The sequence below is a fragment of the Arachis ipaensis genome, chromosome B01, assembly GCF_000816755.2.
Source record: "Arachis ipaensis cultivar K30076 chromosome B01, Araip1.1, whole genome shotgun sequence".
In the NCBI taxonomy this organism is placed as follows: Eukaryota; Viridiplantae; Streptophyta; class Magnoliopsida; order Fabales; family Fabaceae; genus Arachis; species Arachis ipaensis.
This window is the reverse complement of record NC_029785.2, coordinates 113,380,419-113,399,624: the sequence shown is the minus strand read 5'-3', so window position 1 is coordinate 113,399,624 and position 19,206 is coordinate 113,380,419. Positions and strand designations below refer to the sequence as shown.

Below are 19,206 nucleotides of genomic sequence, written 5' to 3'. Positions count from 1 at the left end.
CAACCTGCGAAGCTAAGGCCGACTAGAGTATATATAGATATATATACAACCCTAAAACATTACTCAACTTACAATATAAACTCCTGTTTCTCCATAAGCAACCTCTAAGAGGGAAAATGCAAAATATACATGCGGAGAATCTATATACTATATACATAGCTTAAAACCGAATATAATAGCCCAAAAGATAGTTCTTCACTTGTAAGGACTAAGGAGGGTCTCCATACGTTCAACGAGGTGCCTCAGGACCTACATCTGAAAAACAACAATATATGTATATAGAATGAGAACCGGGGATTCTCAGTATGATAAAGGTGCCCACATAGATAATATATAAGGTCCCAAAAAAGTCAGAGGTATTTCCTAAAACTTTGACACTCAGAAACAAAATTTAAATCAATACTAAACCATAAAGTCTGGTAATCTACCCAAAAGATTCCCATTTCTAAACTAACTCTTCACCTCCTGTCTCCTTCAAACCTTCCAATCACCAGTGGAACAACCCTCATCACGCTCCACCATATGAGGTCTTTCAGATACAAGCACATACAATACAAACAAGAAAAACATAGATAGAATACAAATACAGCAGGTAGGACAAATAGCAGATAAGCATGGTTAAACAATTAGGCAAACCAAAATAATGCACACTCAAGCAAAACATACAAATGCATATGATGTATGCCTATCCTATAACTGATTAGTCTCATCTATCGGTTATATAGCCAAACTCGACATGTCCTGGTAGCTAACCTGGACATAGTCTCTCTGTTGCACACAAATATCTCAACACATCAGCTGATCGTTAGAGGGAAAGTGCCCTGTCACCATTAGAGGGTATATGTGCGCTATCACCATTAAATAGTATATGTCCCCTATTACCATTAGAGGGAATATGTGTCCTGTCACCATTAGAGGGTATATGTCCCTTATCACAGCCAAATAGAGAGAAATCATAAACATATTCATCATCAATCATCCTCACCTATCTTTATCATACTCATTCTCATCATATCTTGATCAAACTCATTCATCATCCTTTCATGATATCATAGTTCCTTCTCATCATCTCAATTCATCTCAATTCATATCTCATTCATCACTTATAATATTTCATCACGTCAATTATTCACTTCTTAAATCTTGTTCGACACCAAAAACTAGCTCCATCAACACATTTATTCATATTCTATAGTCTAAAACCTAGCCATTGAACCTTAAACAGAATTTTCAGAGGTTTGAAAAAATTAGAGGAACAGTTCATAGTTCAAAAATGGTGAATTTTCATCAAAATAGTGGTTTCGGAGGTTTACAGGCTTGCCGAAAAGGTCAAATAGTGAAAAATAGAGTTTTAGTGTAAAATAGAGCATTGTGCGTACGCATCATGCATGTGTATGCACGCACCAGACTAACTTCTCAGCTTGTGCGTATGCATCATAGTGTGCGTACGCACAACTTATAAAATCCTCAGGGTATACGTACGCACACCCCGTGCGTACACATGAGTGTTAACGCCTGCTCTGTTGCGTGCGTGCGCACGATAGTGTGTGTGGGCACCCAAACTAGAAATTATGGTTTTCTGCAACTTAGCCAAATTCAGCTTTCTGTACCTAACTTCTGACGTCCATAACTTCCTCTACAAAACTTCGATTTCCTCAATCTTTAAGCTGTTTTAAAGCTCTTAAAATTATCGTCAATTTGAAATAAAGTTTACTCAAATCCAAAGTCCGAGGCTCAAGTTATGATCCGCCGAAGTTGGTTAAAAATCATGTTTATACTAAAATGCAAAACCTCTAAATTTCCAAAATTCTCAATCTTAAACCAAATTTTCATAACCAAAATAGTTCCAAAAAGTGTTCAAACCATATTTACACACTTTTATTTCATTCCCAACATATCAACATGCAAATTTATCAATTCTATTTCAACCAATTCATAGTCAAACAACACCACTCACTCAATACAACATTAGCCTTGTCCACATTTAAATTCACTAACTCCATTCATCAATTCCCAACCACGTTTCATATCTAACTCAGCATTTTCATTAATAATCACTAAACCATAGCAATTCACATAATTCAACTTATCCTACGGTCAACTAGCCTAAGTTTTCACGTAACATTATACATTAACTACGAGAAACCAAAACCATACCTTGGCCAATTCCTTCCTAAGCTCGGAACACTTCGAAATGCCCCCTTCCACAAGCTCCAAGTCTCCAAATCCTCACCAATTGAATTTTGAGCTTCCAAAACTCAAATCAAGTATCCAACATCCACCATTTTGATTCCAATTCACCACTTTGACTCTAATTTAATATGAATTCCATCTAACATCACACAATTTCATACATAGGCACAATTTCACTACTTAACCTCACAAAATCAGAAATTCACAAGAAATATAAGTTTTTCACCTTTTTCACGGATGATTTGAGCAAAATCCAATAATTTTTCACCACTAGAGTACACCTAAATAATAAAAAATATCAAATTCCTCAACTTATAATACCCAAAATCATGAAATTGAAGGGGGTGAGGACTGGAAATGAAATCTAAATTTTTTTACCATAATGTTCAGTTAAAATTGAAGAAAATTTTGAGACGAACACGTGACCACAAACGACTCGTCAATTGGAGCTCCGGATTGAAAGATATGGAGGATTGAAGTTGAAATGGAAATTGGAGGTTAGGGTTTTTCATATCCTCTTCTCCCTTGCAGCATAAATCACATGAATTAAAGGGGAAGTGGCTGATTTGGAGCTTATATACATGGGTTGAGTGTGTGGGCTTGGGCCCACTTGGGTCCGATTCATCTGGTTTAGTCCGTTGGCCTAACTTTGGATCAAAATATTTAAAATTAGTGTCAAAATTCGTATTTTAATTATTTTTACTCTTCTAACTTATCAAGTTTAATTTTTTAATTTCTTTGAATATTATTAGTTAATTATTGATTAATTACTCGGGGTTTACATTCTTATTGTGTGCTTCAGTGGGATATTCATCCTTTTTGCTAACCATTCTTCCACTCCTCAAACTAATGACTTTGCATTCTTCTCTTAGATTTGAAATGATGTCACTAGAAAAGTATTTGTAGGTTTCTCAACAAATTGTTTGGCAAGTTGCGACCCACTTACACTTTTAAGTTTCTGATGGAGCTCTAGTCTCTTGCATAAAATTGGAGGTTTGTTGGATAAATGTGGATGTGTGTTGAGTGAGTTTCTCCAGGGCACTTTCAAGAGGGGAGGTCTTTTGTAGATTTTGAGACGGTTGTGTGGGAGGTGTTTGTGGTTGGTGAGGAGTGTTGAAGTTATTGAAGTTGTTGTTTCCTTGATTTTAATTTTTTCAGCCAAGGTTAGAATGGTTTCTTCATCCAAGATTGTAAGTTTTAGAAAATAGGTCATTGTTTGGTGGCCTAAATGAATTTTCCATGTAATTTACTTGTTCAACAGAGGATTGAGCATGATTGAGTAGCTCAGAAACTTCACTTTGATTAACTTTTTCACCCATGTTATAGGTGATGCCTTGTGTTCCCACTGATGAACCTTGCATATATCCAAGTTGTTTAGTGAGTGTACTGATTTGTTGAGACATAGCCTTATTTTGTTCTAAAATAGTGTCCAGTGTGCCCAATTTTATCACTCCTCTCTTCCCTGTTCTTTTGGAGGAATACAAGTATTGATTGTTGGCCACTATCTCAATTAATTCTATGGCTTATTGATGGGTGGAAAAATGCCAGTTAAGAATTTCTGATAAAAATAGCGTTGCAAGTACAGTTTTAACTAATGAAATTTCCACTATTAATTTAATTTGTATCACAATTAAAAATAAATAATCGGGAGTAGAATCCCGGGTCGTTTCCCAAAAAGTTGACACAGGATGCAAATTATTGGTTAGGATTTTTCTGGGTATTTGTGAAATTGAGAACAGAAAAATAAATGGCTAGGAATTAAAGCAATAAGTAATAACAAGAGGTGTTATGTATTTGAAATGAAATATCTTGGTCAGGGGAGAGAATTGGGGTTTCTATCCTTGTTGTCTTTCCCAAGTAGAATAGTAAATGTTCATTGTTTCCACTTAGCTATCCTCTAACAGTTGAAAGAAAGTCAAGTGGCTTCACTAACTCTAGCTCACAAATCCTAGTCACTTCATGGAGAATGACTAGAGTTGGTGAGAGTTGAGTTAGCAAGCAATTCCCAATTACAGATAATACTTGAGTATCACAACTCAAGAAATCCCAATTAATTAACCCCTAAGCCAAGTTGGAATGTCTACTCCATTAACATGAATGCCATTTTCATAAATGCATAATAGGAATAAATAAAAGACATGATAATTATAAAAAATTAATTAAATAAAAATTGACACGAACAATAATTAACACGAATCAAACACATACTTAAATTAAACATAAAATGATTCAATATATTAATAAAATTCAAAAATAACAAGATCCAAACATGAACTCAAGAGAATTAAATTGAAAAACAAAAGAAATAGAAGTAATAGAGAAGAAACTATAAAGATAATGACTCCACTTGAAGGTAGTAGCAGCTCTCTCTAGATCCAATTCAATGAAAACTAAGAATGTCAAAAACCCTAGGAGAAGTAGTAGTTTCTCTCTCTAAAGCTCAAAACTAATAAAAAAACTAAAGTGGAAAGTGAAGTCCTCAGTCTCAACTCCATCCTTGCCTCTAGTATGTGTTTTCGGGCTTGGATCTGGGTCCAAATCAACCCAGAAATTGCCCCCAGTGAGTTTTGTTAAGTACAGCACGTGACGCTCTGTCACGCGTACGCGTTGCCCTCGCGTACGCGTCGCTGAACTTTGCATCTGTCCACGCGTATGCGTCAGTCACGCGTACGCGTCGCTGAATGACGCTCTTGGTCACGCGCACGCGTCATTCATGCGTACGCGTCGCTCCTCGCTTCTCAAATCTTCAATTTCTTGTGCTCCTTCCACTTTAACATGCTTCATCTTCATCCTTTAAGCCATCTATGCCCTGTAAACCTGAAAACACTTAACAAACACATCACGGTATCGAATAGGAATAAAGGAGAATTAAAAATTAACAATTTAAGGCCTAGAAAACATGTTTTCAATCATAGCACAATATTGGGAAGGAAACTTAAAAACATGCAATTTACTTGAATAAGTGTGAGAATAGTTGGTAAAAACCTACTGAATTCAGTCCAAAATATATCATAAAATAATAGTTTATCAAATCTCCCCACACTTAAAGATTAGCATGTTCTCATGCTAAGTTCAATCAACACAAGATTAAAGGGAAAATGGTGAGACTTATGCAATGCAATTTATCTATAAGAATGCAACTACATGCTAAATGCTTCTACCTACTTGGTTAAAAGTAAACAAAAAATTCTCCAAGACAAACATAACTGGATTCCACTAATTCAAATCACACAATAAAGGACAAGTAAACTTGCAAGAAGAAAGCTCATGAAAGTCGGGAACAAAGAATCGAGCATCGAACCCTCACTGGAAGTGTATACACTCTAATCATTCTAGTGTTTAAGGGTCGATTCTCTCAGTTCTCTACTAAGCTTGCTTTCTAAGACTTGCTTTTCTTCTACCAATCAACAAAATTTAATGTACACATACACATATCAAGAGGTCTTTCCAAGGGTTGTAATGGGGTTAGGGTCAAGGTAGGAATGTATATGGTTAAGTGGACTAAAATTCGAATCCTTGATTAACCTAAACTTCTCACTTAACCTAAGACATTCCATGTTATCACAATGCAAAACTTAGCCACCCATTAACTATTTTTCCATAAATCCATGCACCTTGATATCTTTTGAGTATAAATCATATGTGTTATTTCACACATTAGACTTGGGGCATTTTGTCTCCTTTTTTATTGCTTTCTCTTTTTCTTTTCTTTTCCTTATTGTTCATATTTTTTTTCTTTTTTTTCCTATTTTTTTCAGTGAGTTAATGCATATGATTAATGTGTTGGGTGTATGAACAAGTGCCCAAACTGTTTTCACATTTTCATATAAGAATATAAAATGCCCAACTCCCCAACCAAGTATTTCCCAAACTCAATTTTTCCATACTTAGTTCATATACATCTCACTAGTCTAAGCTAACCAAAGATTCATATTAGGGACATTTATTGTTTTCCACTTAGAGTTAGTGGTGTGCTAAAATAAAGAATAAATGGGGTCAAATAGGCTCAATCTTGGGTTGCAGGGCCATATGGGTATGTGAGCTATAGTGAAACAAGGCCTCAATCATGTAGGTGTATGCATACATCAAATAAAGGAAATATAGAATCAAGCAAGACATAGATCACAATTTTAGAGAGAACAACGCACACCAAAAGTAAACATTGGTTGATAAGAAGCAACCAATCAAACAGGCTCAATATCTCACTGGTTCTGTGTGTTCGAGCTCTAAAACTATGTTCCAAAATAAATTCTTCAAGCAAAGTTTAACAAAAAAGTTTTCCAAATTAGTGAAATGCTTTAAAGCAGTGTCTTGTAAAAGAATTTATCATTTCAACGAAGTAGTACCTAAATGCAAGCAACTAACTACTCATGCAAGTTATCCTATGTAACACAAGAAAGATTAAAGTACTGGTGTTGAGAGAGAGTTATTACCTCCAGGAGTCAGTTACCGACCTCCCCACACTTAATGGCTTGTTGCGGCGCTCAATCTACTCCATCTGCCGGCCGTGCCGGTCTAGCCTCTCCAGGATCTCAAGTAGCAGCTGGTGGTTGGATGGTGGTGGTGCATGGGGTGTTGATGATGGTTGGATGGAAGATGATAGGGCATCCACAGATGGGTTGTCATTCAGGCTCTTGGGTGGTACTTGTGGCATAATCCACTTTCCATGGGGGACCAGTTCATCTGCTAAGGGAATTTTACTTTTGACGTCATTCGCTTCGTGCGGAATGCCATCTGCAAATGCTAGTTCCATGACCAAGGCTGGGAAGGGAATGTTACCAACCGCGTGAATGCGGCCCATGGCCCGGCGGAGGAGTCTAGGGATGCTAAGTGGCCTCTCAGTCAGAATGCACCATACAAGTACGGCCATATCCTCAGTGATAGAGGATTCATGAGTACTCAGCCAGACATAATGAGACATGATTTGTTGCTATAGACGAGCCTCATCTGTCAAATCATTAGCCGAAAGCCCCTTTGGATTAACCTTGCTTTGCCCATAAATCCAGGTTCTTCCGGGCTTAGCAATGGCCTTTAGGACGGGGTCCCAATCAAAAGTATAACCTTTGCGGGTAATTTCCGCTTCTTGGAAGGCATCCAACCCTTCCGGATTTGGTGGGATGCCAAGCACTCGGTGAAGGGCGTCTTCTGAAATAGGGACTTGCTTTCGACGCATATAGATTGAGTCAAGGGTCGGGGAGTGGTAATTAGCATGGAATTCATCGACCCAAGACAAGTTAACTTCAATTGAATCTCGGTTCAAGAAACCCCAACGTCTCCTCTTTATTCGATCCTCCACATATTGTCTTAAATGGTCCGGCACAAAGAGGAGGTGTTCACGGTGGAGATTCTGCTCCATAATATTAGCATGCATCCTTTCACAATAGCGGTTGGCAAATCACGCAGTGTCCTTAGCAGGAATCTTCTTGTCTAACTCATCAATGCAGATATCCACTTTTGATTTCTTAGAAGGCTGCCGAGTTGTGGGTGACTTTGGTGCTTGCCTTTTAAAAACCGTTTTCTTAGAAGATTTCTCTTTTCCTTTCGCGGTTGTCATACTGAAAATGAGGGAAAAGGAGAATGGTAAAGAAACCAGTAAAGATAATGAAGAATGCATTAATAAGATAAGTGTAGTGAAAATATAGCAAAGAATGCAAAAATAAAAGCAAAATTAAAGTAAGAGTTCATTAAAACTTTTTTACAAACACGTAGTGTGCATTGGATTGTTCAACAAGCAAGTGGACTAAAACCAACATATAACCCCATGAGAAAAGAATATGATATCCAAGAAAGCAAGTAGCACTAATCAATCCAATGAATTTATAAAAGAAATAGTGATCCAACACCAATTTCAAACATATAATAAATTGAAAAGAAAATAACTAAGATTAAGCAAGAAATAAGAACATAAAGTGCAACAAAAAGAAAAATAACTTAATTAGATATAACTAGATTAAATGAAAATAGAGAAGATAATGATAGAAGAATGAAACCTTAAATGCAAGAAGGAGTAGTGGTAAGTGCAAGTGATAGAGAAAGAATAGAGAAAAAAGAGGGATAATAGAGAGAAGAGAAAGAGGGCGCCGGAGAACGGTGGTCGCCGGTGGAGGTTGTAACACCCTAATTACCCTAAGCCTTACCTCATGCTGTAAAGCAAAGGTTAATCAAAGGTTACGACAAATCTAAGGCTTATACGTGAATATATATAGAAGGAGTAATAATTCTAGAAGCTCGATGAATAAAACAAGCTCAAATATGGAATTACAAAGCGCAAACGTTCACACGAAACTACAAGCTTAAAGGATAAGATCCACTACGTAAGGTAACAAGATATATGTAGTTATACAAGAGTATAATAATCATAAGACACTAGTCTGAGCCTGCAGAGTTTAGGCCGAGTAATTAAATACAGACATACAGAGTTTTGAAAGTAATATAACTTATACAGAATATCACTCTCAAAGTAAGCCTCTAAGGCAAAAGGAAATACAAAAGTGAAAGTTCTAATCAAAATAACCAAAATGACAACAAGATAGAAGAAGATCCTCCGCTCTACTACCATCAAGCAACTCACTGAGGTGGGTTGCGACCTGCATCTGAAAAATAACAACAGAATATGGTATGAGAACCGGAGGTTCTGAGTATGGTAACAGTGCCCAATAATGTAAGATATAAGGTTCCACGGATATAGTGCCGGGCACACTCTATTCACACATGGATATAGTGCCGGGCACACTCGCATGCGTAACCCAAGGATACAGTTTCTGTCACACTCTTGCAGCAGAAAAGGTTATTAATCATAATTCATTCCCAGGGACATAGTACCCTGCACATTATCATGCTTAACCCAAGGATATAGTGCCTGGAACACTCTACACATTCAACAAGATCATCATTCCTTGCTGAGTTCTCATCGTACTTAACCCAAGGATATAGTGCTTGGCACACTCTCAACATTCAACAAGATCATCATTCTATTCTGAGTCCTCAATTGATCATAATCATCACCAACTTTCCATTCTAAATTCATTATTTCATCAATTTCTCAATTCGTTATCGTTAGTCACTAAGTTCACTACTCTTCCTTCTCCTTCAACCAAACTCATCCTCAGTACATCAGAAACTTAAGCCTCCATTCTCTAACTTTTCAAAATAGCACCCAATCAAATCCTTCTAAGATCTTTCCCATGTTCGATACCCCAAAAATAAGCCCAAGAGTTTTAATTAGGTGTCATAGAAGTATACAAACTTGTTGGGAAAGTGAAATTGTTTAAAAACAAGGTTTAAGTTGTAAAACAAGGCGTGTGCATATGCACAGGGGTGTGCGTGTGCACGCCCAAGAGGATTTCAAAATGTGTGCGTATGCATAGGGGTGTGCGTATGCACAAGTACCAAATTTTACAATTCCGTTCGCTCGTACAAGCTGTGCTAGCACCCCCAACAAACTGCCTTTCCCAACGTGTGCATGCGCACAGGTTGTAAATCTTCATTGGGTGTGCGCGCGCACAAGCTGTGCTAGCGCTGCCAACAGCAAGCCTTCTCATGTGTGTGCGTACGCACAAGGCTGTGCATGCACACAGGTTCAAAAAATCATAGGGGTGTGCGTGCGCACATACCAGAACTCACAAAGTTCTGCAACATTGCAGAATTTCAGATTTTGACACCAAACTTTGAATGATCATAACTTCCTCTACAAAATTCTAAATTTTACAAATTTTATATCAATTTTAAGACCTTTCAATGAACTTTAATTCTAAACAAGTTTCAAAAAAATTTGAAAACTGAGGCACAAGTTATGACCAATCAAAGTTCACCAAAAACCAATTTTTACCAAAAACCTTAAAACTCAAAATCCACCAAATCTCTCAATTCAAAACCAATTATTCACAACCTAAAAATACTAGACTCACTCAAGAATCCATACCAAATATTTCTCAAACACATCAACTATCCAATCATATAAACCATTTAATAGTCACTTCATCCAACTCTAAATTCAACCTAACATCACATCCAATTTCCTTAATACCACCATTCAAATTCTCAACAATAACCAATGCTACAAGTATCAATTCTTTCATTCTATTATCATCAATCAATCCATTCAATTCATTAAACTACCTCACTCATTTACTTTCAACATGAACCACAATAACCAAATAATCAAAATCATTATCAACATCCAAAACCATCATAAACACTCATAATCATCATCAACCATCAACAACATCAACAATCACTACAAATCCTCATAAAACTCACATCTTTCAACATTAGTCGTCAAATAACCTCAATATTAGCAATCACTATCAACATTTACATTATCACAATCAACATACCCACTCATCAACATCAACCAACATCATAATATATCATTAACACCAATAACCCTCATACCCCTTATCAACCTCCCACTCATCATCAATATCATTAATCCCTCATCAACAACAAATAACTCACCACACTCATCATCCACCTCCATACAACTTATCATAAAGCATCAAATTTATATATACAATTAATCATACACCCAAACATTCAATCCTATCCTAAGGTCAACTAGCCTAAGTGTCCAGAAACATTATATATTACATAAAAAAAACCGAAACCATACCTTGGCCAATTCCCAAATGCACCAAACACCAAAACAAAGCCACCAAACTTGATCCAAAGCCTCAACCAACTCCAACAAACACCCAAAACTCAATCTAACATCATATATATATAAAAATCAAAACCTAAGATACACAAAATAATTAAACACAAGGATTTAGTGAAACCTTACCTTACTCAACGAGATTAGAGGTAAAATCCAACAATTACCCGCTACAAGAGATCACCTAAATAAGCAAAACCACAAAATCTACTCAAAAACCAAATCCCCAAAAATGAAGAAGTTAGGGCAGGAAAATAGGGAGTGAATTTCGAAATTTTACCAGATTTTATTAGATAGAAAGGAAGAGCTCGTCAAGAGCTTCGCGTGGCCACAAACGGCTCGTCAATCGGAGCTCCGTAGCTCAAGTTATGGTCACCGGAAGATGGATGTGAATAGTAACCAAACTTTCACCTCTCCTCTCTTCTCAAGCTGCGCCCCCTTTCTCAAAAATGAAGTGGAATGGGATGAAATGCTCATTAAATGAGCATATATATGTTGTGCCTTGGGTCCGGTTTAGGCCCGGTCCAACCCATTAGTGTTTTTGGTCCGTTTGGCCCACTTTGGGACAAAACCTTTAAGATTAGTGCCCGATTTTCAATTCCAAATTATTATTGCCTTTTTAAAACAATAAATCAATTTTTTTAAAATACACAGTACTGGACAGACTAGAGCCGGTACTGCCGGCCTAAGCGCCAGTATGCATTTTTACAGAAACTTTTCGAAAAGACACATTTTCCAACTCAGAAAAATTCATTGAAATCAAATTTCACATTTATATTTTCAAATTAAAACTTTAAAATTTTGAATCTATTCTGGGTACTAAAAATTATTTTATTAAAACGGTTTTACGTGAAAAACTCCGGTTCTTACAGAGGTCCGCCAGAAAAGGGGAAAGAAGAATAGTGAGAAGGAAAGAAGAAAGAACAAAGAAGGAATTGAGGAAAAAAGAAGGAAACAAAAGAAGGGGGAGAAACGGCGCAGACTAGGTCTGCGTGGTGGGGATTTAAAAATGAGAGTGATGCGTAAGCGTCATCCACGCGTACGCGTGGATAGTGAAAAAATGATAGTGACGCGCGTCATTCACTCGTACGAGTGAGGTTGAGTTGTGCGATTAGCGCGTTACCCGCATGGGCTCGGCACAGCTCACTATTCGAGCCATGCGGGAGGCACAGTTCCAGCATGACATAATCACAAATTTTGGGTACGAGGCGACGCGTACGCATCGGCGACGCTTGCGCATGGGTAGCATCGCACGCCTTGCACCCCTTTAGCACGAACCTGGCACAACTCTCTGTTCAGGTCGTGCTGTGGCATTGTCCCAGCACGAATAAGGCATAATTGGAGAATGGGCGTCGATGCGTACGCGTTGGTCATGAGTACACATGACTTGTGCCCGCGCCCTTTGCCCCCTTTCCACACAGCCCCAGCATAACTTTCTGTTTGGCCGTGTGGACGCGTAATTCAAGCATCGTTTTAGCATGATGCATGTCCGCGATCTCACGCGTGCGTGTCAGGCATTCGCACGCGTGGCAGGATTTTTTATTTATTTATTTTTTTTAACATTACTCAGAACAAAAGAAAAACATGCTGATTTGAAAATTAAGAAAGACACTAATAACACAAGCATATGCAAATAACTAAAATAGAACTATAAAAAGTAAGATCATACCATGGTGCGTTGTCTCCCACCTAGCACTTTTCTTTTACGTTCTTAAGTTGGACGGTTCATAGCTCAGTCCTCATCCTTTGCTGGATCCTTCAAGAAGAAGATCTCCAGTTTCTTGTTATTTTTCACTTTCACACCATGATAGAGCTTTAACCGGTGGCCATTGACTTTGAAGAAGGTAGGGCTTGAGGGGTGACTTAGGTGAACAATTCCATACGGTTCCACCTTCTCCACCACGTAGGGTCCATCCTACCTTGACCTCAATTTGTCCGGCATTAACCTTAACCTTGAGTTGTAGAGAAGGACTTGATCCCTAGCTCTAAACTCTCTCCGCTTGATATTCTTATCATGCACCGCCTTCACCTTTTCTTTGTAGAGCCTTGAGTTTTCATACGCTTCTAGCCTAAGGCACTCCAATTCCTCCAGCTGTAACTTTCTCTCAATTCTGGCTCCTCCCAATCCTGAGTTGCATTCCTTCACAGCCCAGTAAGCTTTGTGTTCCACCACTACCGGAAGGTGACAAGCCTTTCTGTAGACTAGGCGAAACGGACTCATTCCGATGGGTGTCTTGTAAGCTGTCCGATAAGCCCATAGCGCATCTCCAAGCCTAGAGCTCCAGTCTCTTCTATGAGGTTTAATAATCTTCTCAAGTATGCGCTTGATATCTCTATTAAACACCTCGGCTTGACCATTTGTTTGGGGATGGTAAGCCGTCACCACCTTGTGAATGATGCCATGGTTCTTCAATAAACCTGTCATTCTCCTGTTACAGAAATGAGAGCCTTGATCACTCACGATTGCTCGTGGTGATCTAAAGTGATAAATAATATTATTCCTAACAAAAGAAACAACCACGTTAGCATCATCAGTACGGATAGAAATTGCTTCCACCCACTTAAAAACATAATCAACAACTAATAGAATATATAAAAAACCATTAGAGTTTGGAAATAAACCCATGAAGTCAATACCCCAAACATAAAAAATTTCACAAAACAACGTGAGTTATTGGGGCATCTCATCCCTCTTGGATATATTTCCAAACCTCTGCCATTGGTGGCAAGAGTCACAGAAAATATTAGCATCCTTAAAAAGTGTGGACCACTAAAATCCGCAGTCTAAAATTTTTCTTGCTGTTCTCTGAGGACCAAAATGTCCACCACTCTCAGAAGAGTGGCATGCCTCTAAAATAGACTGGATTTCGGATTGTGGGACACACCTTCTAATTATTTGGCCAGCACCACATCTCCAGAAATATGGGTCATCCCATATATAATACTTAGACTCGCTCTTGAGCTTGTCCTTTTGATGCTTAGAAAAATTTGGAGGGAAGGTGCGACTAACCAAATAATTAGCTATGGGTGCATACCAAGGAACCACCTCAGATATTGCTTGCAAGCTATCAAGTAGAAATGCATCATTGATAGGAGTGGAGTCACTTTTAATATTTTCTAGGCGATTCAAGTGGTCCGCCACCAAATTTTGGGAACCACTCCTATCTTTGATCTCAAAATCAAACTCTTGCAACAACAATATCCAATGGATTAACCTTGGTTTAGACTCTTTCTTAGCTAACAAGTATTTCAAAGCCACGTGGTCTGAATATACTACCACTTTTGTTCAAGTAAATAAGCCTGAAACTTATCCAAAGCAAAAACAATGGCTAACAGTTCTTTTTCAGTGGTAGTATAATTAGACTGGGCACCATCTAAAGTTTTAGAAGCATAAGCAATAATATATGGATCCTTACCTTCGCGCTGAGCCAGTGCCGCTCCTACCGCATAGTTAGATGCATCGCACATGATCTCGAACGGCCTACTCTAGTCAGGCCCTCTCACAATAGGAGCTTGGGTCAAGGCAATCTTCAGCTTGTCAAATGCTTCCATGCAGTCTTTAATCAAGTCAAACTCTACGTCCTTCTGCAGCAGACGTGAGAGGGGTAGTGCAACCTTACTAAAGTTCTTGATAAAACACCGGTAGAAACCTGCATGACCAAGAAAAGAACGGACTTCCCCACAGAGGAGGGGTAAGGTAAATCAGAAATAACATCAACCTTTGTAGGATCAACAGATATTCCAGTATTAGAAACGACATGCCCTAGAACAATATATCATAAAATAATAGTTTATCACTTATTCATTGGTCTTCATGTACATAGATCCTCCAGCTAAGGAGTTCAGTAAATTCCTAGAAGTGTGATTGATTTCATCATAGAAAATTTGGAGTTGTAACCAACCGAAAAACATATCATAAGGGCACTTTCTCAACATCTCATTGTATCTTTTTCAAACTTCATAGAGTGACTCTCCATCCCCTTAGGTGAAGGTTTGGGTGTCATGTCTCAACTTGGCTAACTTTTGTGGTGGAAATAATTTGGTTAAGAATTTGTTAACTAAATCCTCCTAAGTGGCTATGCTTTCCATGGGTTAAGTTTAGAGCCATTATTTAGCTCTATCTCTCATAGAGAATGGAAATAACCTCAATCAATAGGTTTCAGTAGAGACGCCATTGGAGTTGACTGTGTCACATATTTGTAGGAAGCTGAATATGTGCAGATTAGGATCTTCTTGGGAACTTTACTAAATTGGCAATTTTGTTGCAGGAAGGGGATGAGTTGAGACTTCAACTCAAATTTGTTTGCCTCCATAGCAGGAGCTACTATGCTACTGCCACAATTTTCAGAAGTGGATTTAGTTTAAGACCCAAGAGTTCTTCTAGCATTGGTATTGTTGTTATTGGTTGCCATGCTTTTGAATTCCTCTTGAATTTCTTCTTCCTGAATCTTAGATTTTTCCTTAATTGATGAAGAGTTCTCTCAATTTCTAGATCAAATAGGAAGAGTTCCTTGTCTTTATTGCCCTGCATGCAAAACAAGAAAAAAGAACAAAGAAAATAGGTGGAATTTCCAACGTTGCAGTGGCGAAAATTCCAGTGAGTAGAAAAAGAAAATAAAAATATATAATTTAGAGAATCAATTAATGTGGTAGTTGTCAATCTCAGTTAATCCCCGACAAAAGTGCAAAAAACTTGATGCAAAATTTTTCAAAACCGCAACTCGGCAAGAACATCAAATCGTATCAAGTAATACTACGGTGAGTGGGTTATCGTTCTCACGAGGATTAAAGGACTAAGCAACAATGATTAATTGATTATTCTAATTAGACAAATCACCAAACAGAGGAGTGAGGAATCAAACATGAGAACAGAGAACAATAAAATTAGCAAACAATGAGTGAAGATAATGATGGTGAGAATGTTAAGGTTTCAGAGATGTTCACTCCTTAGAAAAATAATCCTTGTGTTTATTTATTTGAGGTATGCAGAGATTAATTACGACAAATAATAAATAATCAAATTCTAATTCTTTGACAATTTAATTTCTCTTTAACCTAATTAATCGCTAATTCTTTAGTCAATTATCATTTCAGAAAAGATGTGAAGTACAAATCTAATTTAGTTTTAAATAAGATTCAAGAATAGCACTTAGGTTGAATTATATGTCACTTATCCAAACTAGTCCTAAACAATTGAAACTTACAAGAAAGAATGATTTCCAAATGTTTTCTAACCTGAATTTTATATCACTTATTCAAACTAGAGCAATTAAAAATCATAAAGCATCGCACACTCTTTGAAACACTATTCTTAGTTAAATCAAAAAGTTGTGAGAAAGAATTTTCAAGAAAATTCTAATATTACTTTTTTCAAAACAATATTCAGAATCCAAAACAGAGTTAGAATGTTTTCCAACAATTCCAAATCTTTAGGATTGAAAAACAAAAACTCAATCATGAAATAGATCAAAGCATAAACCTCAAATAAAGTAAAACACTTAGATTAATAATCTATAAAAAAGATGAACAAAGCTCCTAACCTTAACAAAGGAGATTAGTTGCTCATAGTGGAATGAAAATAAAACTCTAAAGTGTGATATGTGGTGATGTTATGTGATAGAGTCTGATGTTCGTGGACTCAGTCCTTTGAGTTATTTAAAACCTAAACCTAAAATTCAAATTTAAACTAAATTAAAACAGAATGAAATCTAATTCAAATAAAATCTTTTATTAATGACTCTTAACTAACTAGTGATCTTCTTTGTAATTGAATTTTAGAACTTGATGCCTTAGTTAAAATCATAGACTTGAAACTTAATCTTGGGTCAACAAAGCAATTACTTGAAGTTAGAGAGATTAGTGAAGGAATGAGACATCCTTGGAGGTGTTCTAAGCCCATGCGTTATATGCATGGTGCTCAAGTATAATGCATGGAGAGAGGCTTCCAAGCCCATGCGTTATACGCATGATCCTCAAGTATAACGCATGGAGAAAATAAGCTACTGGGAGGTGCATAAGCCATGCGTTATATGCATGGATGCCCAAGTATAACGCATGGAAGGAGTTGGCTACTAGAGGTTGCATCAAGCACATGCATTATACGCATGGGACTTCTAGTAGTACGCATGGTTTTGTTTTGGCTCCTAGAGGTACTTCTTTGGCTTGTGCGTTATACGCATGGCTTTCCTTGGTTCAAGATCTCCTCTATTTTCTCCCTTCATGTCTTACTCTTTGTAAGAACCCGATTTTTCTACCCTGAAACTTTCATTTATTCCTTTAAAAATAATCAAATTCTCGCGAATTTAAATCTGTATGTGTGATTGATAAACATTAAGGCAGAGAAATATAATTTAACTTATATCGCCAGGTTCAATATTATTTTACTCTGTTTTAATTAACGGCGAGATTTGGTAATTTCAAAAATTATCTTTCCGATTCAATTATTCTGTGGGATAATTATTTTCATAAGATTTTAATCATCTCTTTAATTGTTCTTAAAAAGAGTTGACAAATAAATCATTGAACCGTACTATTTTGATGAACCAAACTTTAAACTGGATTAATTTTTTTTCCTTTGGTCCAACCAAACCCTGATTACTTCTTCTATCAGCACCATTTGGAACTCAGCCATAAACCATAGTTCCACCTCCCTATCAATGCGTTGCTACCATGTTGAATAGGGGAGAAGCCATGAAGGCTTCTTTAACACCTCAGCCCCTTTTCTCTTCAGTACACGTATAGGTGAGTAACAACATTTGCTCTTCATCACACATATCAGAACAAAGAAGAGGAAGGGAAGACCAGCGATGGGAATAGAAAAGAGGGTAAGGAGGAGGACAATTGAAGCTGAGGCAACAACTGCATCCTACGTACCCATCTGATCCATCGAGTTCTTTGCAAGGTAAGGACAACGGCTTCATCTTCTTCTCTTCTCCTCCAATTCAAATTTCTAACCCATCCCTTGTTCCATTCCTCTAGCTTGTCCAAATTCCGAACAACCACCATCACAAGCAAAGAAGGGTAAGTGAATTTTCCTTATTTGTACTTGATTCGGCCGAATGGCCTTGTGTGTGACAGAAAAATTCTGGTTATTGTTGTGATTAGGGCTCAGGTTCAAAGAGCCAGCAAGGACAAGTTCTTGTGCTTGATCAACAATAAAAGTAAGGGTTAGGATAGTTAGGTATTGATTTGTGGTTGTGTTTAAGGATGATTATTTCTGTTGGTTATGTGATTTGATGATGATAATGGTAAGTTTTAAAAATTCTGTTGGAAGTGATGAACTATTATGAATATGCATGTGTAAATTTGTGAATTATTGATTCCAAGTTTTTGGGGCTGTACTACTGATTCTAATAACTGTTTAATCAAATGATAGTTGGAATTGCAGTTTTGGATGAGTCCTAAGCTTAGATGCAAAATTTGGGGTGTAAGGTTGTTTAATTGCTCAATACAGAATTTTCTGCATAATTGACCGTGGTTTGCAATAGATTCTAGGAGTAATTCAGACTATCATTTTGGACAAAATTATTTTTCTATAAAATTTTGGTGTATTTTGAATGTCCTATAAAAATTTTAGAATTATCGTTGAGTAGGTTGAAAGAAATGAATTTTAGAAAATTGTTGGTTTCTGCTAAAAATTCTATTATCTTGCCGCAGAAGCATCAACTTTCAACCCACTTACTTTTAATTCTGATAAGTGATTGAGTTGAAACTAATGAAAATTTAAAGCTTTGTATGTCTATAATCTCCAGTTTAAATTTCAGGTCAATATTATGTTTAACCAATTAAATATGCTGATGGGAATGTGCCTAGCTCATTGAACTTTGAAAACAGATTTCTATAAGACATGGCTATGTTCCCAACTTTATAACTTTTTCATACGACATGATATCGATCCAAAATTTGATTTGCTAGAAATCTAGATGAGTCTTATTTGAGGTCACCAATTTTGAAGGGCAATGGGTCAGAATTGGAGTTTTAATAAATTTATTGACTTACTGCTCTCTGTTATTTTTCTGCATCTTCCTAAAATGATAGCAGAATTTAAAAAAAATAGTATAAAATTCAATTGTGATTGGATTGACTCAACACTAATTTTAAATTAAAGCTTAGGAAGTATAAGATAAGAAAATCCCTAAGTTGACCAAAGATTGCCTAGGCAGAAACGCCCGCATCACTGATAGCCTATTTCTTACTGTGACGCACATTAGAGATGCTTGCAAAAAATTATTATGTTATGATTCGACCTAACTGACATGGATTCGTAATGTCAAGGTATCCTAACTGACATGGGTTCGCCCATGATGATACCAATGTATTTGACTGACACAGTGGAGAAACTGTATTCGGGGTTCGCCTTG

At 37.1% G+C, this 19,206-nt stretch overlaps 1 protein-coding gene across 1 annotated transcript; it reads right to left on the bottom strand.

Moving 5' to 3' along the window:
- On the bottom strand, positions 7,589–13,271 carry LOC107610638. Its single transcript, XM_016312666.1, has 2 exons — positions 12,766–13,271; positions 7,589–7,748 (listed from the first exon to the last, which is right to left on the bottom strand). The coding sequence occupies exons 1-2, from the start codon at positions 13,269–13,271 to the stop codon at positions 7,589–7,591; spliced, it is 666 nt and encodes a 221-aa protein (XP_016168152.1).